The sequence below is a fragment of the Apaloderma vittatum genome, unplaced genomic scaffold (assembly GCF_000703405.1).
Source record: "Apaloderma vittatum isolate BGI_N311 unplaced genomic scaffold, ASM70340v1 scaffold10927, whole genome shotgun sequence".
Lineage (NCBI taxonomy): Eukaryota > Metazoa > Chordata > Aves > Trogoniformes > Trogonidae > Apaloderma > Apaloderma vittatum.
Genome location: NW_009724561.1, coordinates 1 through 9,868, shown reverse-complemented (window position 1 = coordinate 9,868; position 9,868 = coordinate 1). Strand labels below are relative to the sequence as shown.

At 45.9% G+C, this 9,868-nt stretch overlaps 1 protein-coding gene across 1 annotated transcript in view; it reads left to right on the top strand.

The window, feature by feature from the left end:
• LOC104276292 (Friend leukemia integration 1 transcription factor-like) overlaps positions 1-5,216 on the top strand; it is a gene marked incomplete at its 3' end in the record, with an annotated part of 10,230 nt that extends 5,014 nt beyond the window's left edge. Inside the window, exons 2-3 of the mRNA XM_009872550.1 lie at positions 1,697-1,851; positions 5,013-5,216. Coding sequence (XP_009870852.1) covers positions 1,697-1,851; positions 5,013-5,216 — 359 coding nt within the window. The remainder of the gene's footprint in view (positions 1-1,696; positions 1,852-5,012) is intronic.
• Positions 5,217-9,868: the final 4,652 nt, after the last annotated feature.

Sequence of the window (9,868 nt, the reverse complement as noted above, 5' to 3'; positions counted from 1 at the left end):
TAGGCAGGCAAGCTTTTTAGAAGATGTTATTATCTATCACGCTGCTTCAGGGCTTTTTCTCAGCCAGCACAAGCAGTGTTTAACACCTGACATTGAGTATTTCAAGAGAAAACCAGAAATGATCATGCTCCCTGTGAAAACCCCGGTGTCCCTGCAGTTGCTCAGGCTCTCCTCCGACTGCCACGGGGACATTAAACCTTCAGCAGTTTGCCTCTCTGAAGGCGGATTTTGGTTCCCTGCCTGGAAAAACAGTAGGCGAAATAGTAAAACCTTAAATTCGAACATGTGTAAGTTATACATCTTATTTCCATTTTCGAGCAACATTCCCTCAGCGAGACATGAGGAAAAAATTACCATCTGCCTTAGAATATCTCAGTGGAGCATTTATCTCCTAGCCATGATAACCAAGCTTCAGTAATTTCTCCCTCGCCCCTCCCTCCCCATTCAGATTAAGAAACAAATTTGTTTAGTGGCCAAACTTGGAAGTCTCGCCAGCTGAACGCAGAGGGTGGGATTTGGTGTGCTGTCGTAGCTCTTACCCTTCAGCGAATGTTTTTTTTCCCAGCCCACTTTGCTTCTGGCAGGGAAGGAGGACGGCCATGCGATGAAGGGCAAACCGCGCTGGATACGGGCTCTGTGCTCACTTTGCACCCTTGTAAAGCTCAGGGTAACGACACTGCCCTTCCCTGGGATGTGCTTCAGGGCTAGGATGGGCTGTGTACCCACGGCAGGCTGTGGACCAGTGTTTTAAGAGCTAAAATCCTGAGTTAGAGCTGCAGCCAGAGAAATACAAAATCTGCACTCCCTATCCGTGGTTTGGAGGTTCATAATTCTCCCAGAGCAGGACAGAGAAAGCCTATTGCTTGCCAAGGGGCTGCATGTAGTCCAGCGCTTAGCACAGTGCCACCCGAGCTGCTAAATGTTCCCTCCTCATCACTCCATCGCCTCAGAAGTAAAACCCGAGCCAGAGCCTTTCTCACACACGGTTTCTGTGGTCTGAAGTTCTTGCCTCACGCCTAAGGCACTGAAGATTTCTAGATTTCCTATCCAAGCGGCAGACAAGCCTGGGACTGTTTAACTGTTAAGAGCAGACAAGATCAGTTACATTCAGTCCTGTCTAAATCAGACTTTTTAGATACCTTGCTAATATTGTAGTGTTCTCTTGTGGCTCTCCCGTCAGCCTGGCATGGGTATTTTGACTCCACGCCAACAGAAAGCTGTTTTTCACACAATGTTAAGAGTGAAACAGTCCAGCAAGGGCTCCTGGGAGCATCAGGCTGTATCTGAAGGGTTACGAAATGCAACTGAGCAATAAAGGATGAAGAGGGAGCAGGGCTGTGACTGACAGACCTGTGTGACAGGCCCTTGCTTTTTATCTGGCTCATGAATTCTGGTGTTTCAGAGGTATTCAGTATGACCTTCCAGCTCCCGTTGCCTTTGTCTGAAAATCACTCTGCACCTCCAACTCTCTTTCCTCCAACCGGTTCCATTATCAAAGGTCACCCCCATGAGATCTGTGATTCACAGGTCACCTCGTGACGTTGATGTGACAGGCCAGGAATGGCCTCTCCTATATGTAAAGAAACTCCCTTTAATTTTTCACCTTTGGGATATTCGTAACCCAAGCCTCCTTCTGTACAGCGGGGATGAAAGGCGCGTAATAATGACACGTCATCTGTTTCCTTTCATGTTCCAGGGAGTCCCCTGTAGACTGCAGCGTGAACAAATGCAGCAAACTCGTCGGAGCAGGGACAGACTCCAACCCAATGAGTTACAGCACCTACATGGATGAGAAGAACGGACCTCCTCCCAACATGACCACCAACGAGAGGAGAGTCATCGTCCCGGCAGGTATCACCACCAGCAAACTCTCTGTGTCGTGTTTCCTTCCATCCAGGCTTGTTTATGCACTCTCTGAGGAATTCTCTTTCTTACAAACCATGTAAAAAGCAAGGAAAATATCAGAGTTCTTGGCTAGTGGGAATTTCCTGTGTCTCAGTATACGTCCTACCTGGAATTAGAATTGGAAGTGGATAATTAGTGCTGCTGTCAGGTGTTAGAGGACTTTCTGGAATGTGCACGCTATTACAAAAGATTGCAGTTCATGGGCAAGAATAAGCATGAAGTGGATGCAAATTTGAATTCCCTGCAAGATCCAGATGCCCTTGGATGTCATATTGATTTATTGAGCTATTTTGTTTGCATTTCTTTCTTAGAAGTAGAAAACTGGAAAAGTTGTATTTTGCAGGAACTAAATTATCCTTCCAAAAACTGCGAGGCGGAAACATTCTCTGTCCATATGTGATACCTACAGCTGCTGCCTGACAGCATACAAAAACTTCTGCTTTCAAGGGGTGCAGCTTTTTACCCGGAGTCACGAGGGTTTCGCTGCGACGATTCGAGCAGAGGAACCGTTGGTGGCAAGAAATGCGCTCGTGGAATTTATCTCTGTTTTCAGATCATTGGCTTGACCATGAACAGATAACAATTCCTGAGCATTTGTTTGCCATTTAGGATGGAAAGGAAAAGCTTGAACCGAGCGTAGTGAGAGGAAGCCAATATAAAAGGTTGACAGCAAATCTCAAAATGCCATTTAAGCTGTTGTTAGTGTCTGCTTAGAGAGAGCAGCTAACCCAACTGGTGAGAGCATCAGATATGTTTTCAGCATCAACAGCGCCCAGAAAAGCGTTGTTTGACATCAACTGGATGTTACATTATTAAAGATAGTCAGGAGGGAACATTTATCCTGCCCTTCACCACGTTGTCTATGCATATTTAAAAGGACCAAGGGTGGGTTGTTGTAGAAACAGAGGAAATAACTCTTAGTGTCCTCAGTGGAAGAGAAGGTTTAAAATCTCTTCTTTGAGAGAAAGTGAAAAAAACCCCAACTTTGTGTCCTCTCATGAACATCCACAAATCAAAACCTTCAGATACTTGTGAAAGAGGAGTGATTTGCCAGACTTTGGAAGACAATAATGAACTTCATCCCACATCTCTGGCTGCAGGATATTCATCGAAGAAAGGCATTTGGAAATTTTAATATAATCCAGAGTAAAGATTTATAGTGCATTAGGGCGAAGATAGGCAAGAATAATGTCACGTTAGGCTTGCAATAGTAATAATAATGAATGTTAAGCCGTGTTTCAAGAAGGCAGTTTTTCAGACACTCTTCAGTGTCTTTCTCAGTGATAAATAGGCTGAACGCATCCCTGAAATTCAAATGTTTGTTTAAAGGGAGACCACGAATTCCCTATGCCCTCTAAATGTTGAGGTTCTTTTCCAAACTCAAGACAAATAACTCTTCCAATAAAAAAATAAAAGAATCCTCACTTGAATACTTGCGTTGTAAAATTTGCAACTTTTTGCCAGTGCTTAGAAAGCAGAATTTAAATTAGCTGTTGCCAAAACATAAAAGAAATCCATTTTTCTTTCCTGAAGCAGACCTGCAGAGATACGGGCTTCTAAGTTGCGTGTTTAAAATTCAACTGTAAGCCACTTGGTTTTACTAGAAATGCAGTGAGGAAGTGTCCTGGCTATAATTTCAATATTCCTTGGTCTTATTTCCCCACTTCATGCTGTTATTCTAGAACTCGGGTGCCCAGGAGCACACCAGGGGTAGCCTTCCGTGACCTTCCATGCCAAGGGATCTCTGCAGCCCAACTTCAGAGTCCAAGGCTTGATTTTATACACTGTAAAACGTGCAGCAGATGTATTTCAATTCCCTTTCCAAAGCACAACCTGCCAGCTGTGCATTTCTGATCCATTTTCTTGGGATCTGAGGTGCTTGCGGTTTATCTTAGAGCCGCGATGGACACATCAACCATCTCCAAAGTTCAGGCTTGACTTTGTGAGCCTCTCCAGCTGCAACGGAACTGGAGTTTGCAGCTCTCATTTTCAAATAAGACACACAGGAAACGTCTGAAAACGCAGATACGCTCTGAAAGTGACTCTGTAAAAACGGTATCGCGGCACAAACTCTTGCTGGGGCTCTCGGCTCTAATCCTCTTTTCAAAACTCAGAAGATGATTTCTTTTTTTAACTCCTGATGCAGCAAACCGTCACCGTGGGGGCTGAGACTCCAGCCGGGTTCAATCTCTCTCCTACGTCATCACCAGCAATAAAGATTCCACAGCTGGAGCGTTGCTGACAGTTGATAATGATGCATGAGACAGTATAAAATCCACATTGCCCTCCAAGAGCTGGGTCGATTTTACAGGGCTAGCGGAGGGAGAACTGTGTTCTTGTCAGTGGGGCTGACAAACGTGACTCAGAGATGTGTGGCAAGTTGGTCTGTTGAAGCAATAATATTTAATTATTTCTTTTTTCACAGTCCCTTTGCTGACCATAAATCCCACCATCCTCAGGCTTTAAAATGCCATCTGTTGGGACTTTGTCAATGCACTTGCGAGGGATGGTGTGAATTCTAGAGCACTGATGTCATTCCATAGCGTTGCAGAAGCTGTGACAAGCATCCCCTTCCTTTTGGAAGCTTTTTTCCAGAGGGAGAGAAGCCACAATTAAATGTCACTAATAATGTTCCCAATAGGTAGAAGATGCAGTCAGGTGGGAGACCAAGAGAATTTACACTGCCGGAGTCAGCGTGCTCAGTTTACGCACACGGCGCTCATTTATCCTGGCAAAACCATGTTGGAATTGGGAAATTAAATACATTTGGCTGTGGAAACGATGCTTAATGCTTTGGTGGGGCTGCGCTGTGCACTAAATCATAGAATCCTAGAATGTCTTAGGTTGGAAGGGACCTCAGAGATCATCTAATCCAACCTCCCTTAACTAGCCCAGGTTGCTCAAGCTTTCATCTAACCTGGCCTTATACACTTCCAAGGAAGGGGCATCCACAGCCTCTTTGGACAATCTACTCCAGAGTCTTGCCACCCTTGCACTGAAGAATTTCTCCCTAAGATCCAATCTCAACCTATTCTCCTCCGATTGGATCTAGGAAGAAAGGCTTGAGGCTTGCGGGCAGTGCTACCACCCTTTGTGTTTCCTCCTAGATCCCACCCTGTGGACCCAGGAACACGTGCGCCAGTGGCTGGAATGGGCTATCAAGGAGTACGGATTAATTGAGATTGACACCACCATCTTCCAGAACATGGACGGCAAGGAGCTCTGCAAAATGAGCAAGGATGACTTCCTCCGCACCACCTCCCACTACAACACAGAAGTTCTGTTGTCTCACCTCAGTTACCTCAGGGAAAGTAAGTATTGCTCTCGCTCACCCCAACGCTGGTGGGACAAGCTGATAGGATAAGCTACTCTTCCTGCAGGGTAAAGAGGAGCAAGGATGAAGGAAAAAGGACAGAGGGAGGTGAGCAGAGAGAGCAAAGGCAGGGAGGAATCACAAGTAGATAACTTACAGTTAGTGGTGCTATCAGGGAGGTGAAGAACTGAGCAGGGCTCAAGATTAGATAGTCTTACAGATAATGAAAACGTCTGTGGCGATACGATAAAAATGCATAAATTTGCTGGGAAGATTAAACCGAACATTAACTGATGGGTCACAGGCAAATTGTTTCATAACTTTGCAGTTAGAGGGCTGTGCACTTTCCCCAAAGGCTTCTGGTAACAACGGCTTCGAAACAGGACCCAGATTTAAAGATTTTCCTTATTCTTGGAAGCGAAGATTTGTTGCAAAGAGGGAAAACCACGACAGTCATTCCCCAAACGTGCCGAAGCAGCTTTGATGGGAGTATCATTATTTGAGGACGGACAACTCAGGAGAAGGTGCCATAAAGTAAGATGATTGCAGAATGCAAAGGAACCTTCTCACTGAGGTTTGCCCAGAGAATTACACGCTTTTATGGGAAAGTTTTGCGAAGCCAGTGCTGCTTTGGCCAAACCTGCTGACTTTGGCTTGGGCAGATCAGACGCTTTGTAACCGGAAATGTTTTTAAATTCCCACAAGATAAATACCGAAGAAATGTCTTATTGATAAGCCTCAAGAACTGACAGAAAGAGCCGAAGAAGGAGATGGGTGGTTTTTGAATCGAAGAGCCAGGCTGAATTTGAAAATCTTGGCAGAAGAGTTGAATTCTTATGTTGCTTTAGCTCCAGACGGCACCTCCAGCGACAGTCCCAAATTTTAGGCATCATCACTTGGGGTGTTCAAAGAGGAGCTGCATCCTTGGCACAAACCTAAAGACCTGGATTCAGTTGCCACCTTTACCATTCGTCCATTCACCCTTTGAAATCCAGGCTAGTGGTCCCCCAGTTCACACTTTAAATGCCTGAAGTTAAGAGGGATAAACCTTTGCCTCGGTTGCTCCGTGCTTCAGTTTTACTTTCTGGAAAATGGAGCTGGGAATCTTGCTTTCTTCTTGGTTTCGTCTGTTGAGATTGCAAATTGGTGGGGTTGTGGCTCACGCCTCTCAAGACCCGGCACAACAGAGTCTCAATGCGGCTGCAACGTTGGCTTGCTGACAAATAATCCTAAAAATATACCATTGTGCCAGGGGAGTGCCTACACTGACTAGCGTGAAACCTGAGTGATTTTGCCAGATTTGGGCAAATTAATCGTTCCAATTTCACACAGATGGAGGATTGGATGCCTGTCCATCCCCGGCTTTTACGCGGACAAATTTCTCTCTGCTCTGAGTGCGATGTGAGCGACTGTCCTTATTAAAGCAAGCTCCTGTCTGAGTGGAGGTCGGGCAGCCTCCGAAGAGCATTCCTTTCCATGCAGCTGTTCCCAGCCTAATGACAGTCTGGTTTCTGGATCACTGGGTAACTCCCTCACGGAGTAACACCTTCGAAAGGAGCTTATTGTTTTTCCAGACTGATTTCCAGCGGATGTTTAGTGCCGAACCTCTGAGCTCAGTGCCACGGGGACATGATCTTTTTTTTTTCTTTTTTTCTTCCCAATTTTTCCCCTTCTGTAAGGTTGTTTTTTTCTGAGACGTCCAGCTCTGCTCCTGCTAAGGGTGGAGAATACGTGATGGCAATGAAACCATAGATCTATAGGCTGGAGCACATGTGCCCAGCGTCACTCTTGAAAGGTGTTGATCCTCTCAGGATGTTAAGCTGGGTATGTGACGACCAGCAAATTCTCAACCTTTGGGTTTGTTTTCCAAGAAATGGAGATGACCTGAACTTTCTGAGCCTGTTCACTAGCTGGGCGAGGCGATCCCTTGAAAATCAGCTTCCTCAGGTGGTTTTCAACGTTTTGTGTTCCCGATCAGGGTGAAAGCATTCTCAAAACCGCCTGAATTATGTTATTTTGTCACTGAAAAAATGAACCTGCAAGACCTCAGTAAAAGCTCAGTCTTAGTTTTGGAGCCAGAAAGCTCAGGTGATCTATTTATAACAGTCGAGACTAATCCAAGCTCGTATCACAGCACCTTTAGTCTTCAGGGTAGACTTAGGTCCGGATCAGAATTGTGCAGTCGGTCCCTGTTTCTGTTAATCTATTGAAGCAGTCGAGAAATTCGGACGGCTCTGATCTTTAGATTTCAGACTTGCAGGACCCAGTTCTGCCCTTTGGAGTCTCTCAAAACACAGCCCCCAAGCAGTTTTTTCAGGGAACCTACCATCCACCCCCCCAAAACCAGTCATATCTCTTTAAGCGCCTCTTCTAGTTTCCTCTCTAAAAATGTTTAAGCCATGCCTTGGCTTTTTCTTCTTCATCCCCCCCATGCCTTTGGACTCCAGATTGGCTGACTGCTGTGCTGGTATCTTTTTCCAAACACAGTCTGCCTGGTGAATCTTCTCCAGTGGGCAGTGGGAAGGGAGATTTGAATGTTTTCATGCTCGGTTTGGGATGAACATCAAAAGCGACCCCGACTGCCACCTCCCGTCCTTTTCCCCCCTGGTGATGGGGGGTCGGGTTGTGTGCGGCGCGTACGAACAAAAAGAGCCGGGAGGGGAAGGAATGAGACTGTGGTGAGAAGCAGAAAGCTGCTCTGTGGTTTCGAGACATATATTAAGGCCAAACAAAACTGTGCTGCTAAATGCAGCCGAACCCTGATTCTGCCAGGAGATGTGGAAGGAAGGCCACGCCGCCTTCAGAAGGTGAGGATAAAAAAAGACTTCCAGATTAAAGAGGCTTTCAAGAGGTGTTCCTGCATCGCGGAAGGATGAGCTGCCTTGTGAAAAAGAAGGGTTTAGAGGGGGAAAAAAAACCTCTTCTGCTCTGATTATCAGCCCTTTTCCATCCTGTTCTTTAATTAATGCAGGGGAAATAAAAGAAGAAAGGAAAAGGTGGAGGCAAGCAAAACATGGTATGAATTGTAGGAGATTAACGTTTTATTAACGATATGAGTGTTTGCAGATTTAATCAAAGGTATCCCTGCACCTGGTGAGGGGTAAGGGGAATAAGAACAAAACGAAAACTCATCAGAGCTGAAGTTTTGCCCAAGAATGAGTAAGGGAGGGAGCAGCCCCGTCTCTCCCTGTCTGCTTCTCTCTGTCCTGATCAGTGTCTCTGCCTTTCTCTCTTTTCCTCCTTCACTGAAAACCCTTAATAGGAAACACATTTCCCTTTCTGTGGTGTTCCCACCAGAAACCTCAGACTGTCGGGCAAAGGTGAGAACTTTTAGCAATTAAACTGGGGGAGGCGCCGTCCCTCTCCAGTGGCTCGGGCTGCGTTTTTTAGCCTAAAGTAGCTATAGGTTGATCACAGAGGCTTGTTCAGCGCTATTCATCACCCTGCCCCCTCCTCCAGTCAGTGCAACCAGGCATTTGCAGCCTATTTAGTCATAGAAAACTGCATTTCTGAGTTCTCCAGCGTTTCCCTGTCTGGCAGGCTCATGCTAGGGCTGGGTGTTGTGTTCAGGGTCTACTTCAAATAACCTGAAAAGGAGAAAGTGGGGGACAGGAGTGACCCCCAGATATTCAAGAAAGGAATGCCAAAAGCAGAAACCATCTGATGGGAACCCAAGTTAGGTGGACAAAGCTGTCGCAGTCCCTCCTCCTCCAGCAGCAGCAACAGGCCAGCCAGTCTCTAAATATTTAAGCCATATCGGAAGGTTTCACAGGCGAGGTGACCTCGGGATCCCATCGAACTCCCTCCCTCCCTCCCAGTTTACCACTTACAGCATCTTGTAGCATCCATCCTCCACTCCCTCTGAGCGGGCTTTGTCTTCCAACACCTCCATGTTCATGCTGGTTTCTGCACGGCTTTGGCTTCGTTTGCATTCGGGGAAGAAAAGAAATCCCCAGGAACGCGGGGCCAATAACACCCAGCACCTGCAAGGGCTGATCCTTCTGGTGGGGAACTGCCTAAATCCTCAACTCTCGTGGGAAAGTCAGACTTACTGGGGATACTACCGAGGGGCAAGTGAGGTCAGGGCTATTCGGGATCGTGTAGAGGAAAGGTGAGCCTAGATTACGTCAGGTAAACCATGAAATGCGTGCAACATGCTGGCTTCCAAGAACCTGCAGGACCTCTTCCTCCATTTCCAGAAGAAATGCTTAGAAAGGGATATTTCCATCGTAGCTTGTGCAAAACCAAGACCCTTCGCTTTATTTTTTTTTTGCTCCTCTTGAATAATTTTGTTTCAAGCGGATGGAAACCGGGAAAGTGACTTTCAAATTCCACAGTACATGGGAGAGGCTGGGAGATCGGTGACATTTTTGCAGCTGTCGGCCCAAAACCAAGCATGGGACACCCTCTGAAAATATTCAGATCCTGACACTGTCATTCACATCACCTCTACCAGAAGTCCCTCAAGCAGGAAATTTCTCTGCCACAGCTAAAGAGAGAAAAACTTCTTCCTTATCCTGTAAAACAATCCATGCCATAGTCATTTCTAGAGGTTCAGCTGGGATAGATATTGTACCTGTGTAAATGTACTGTACAACTTCATGTTTTATTATCAATTTATTATTTATATTATTATTAGCTTTTAATTTA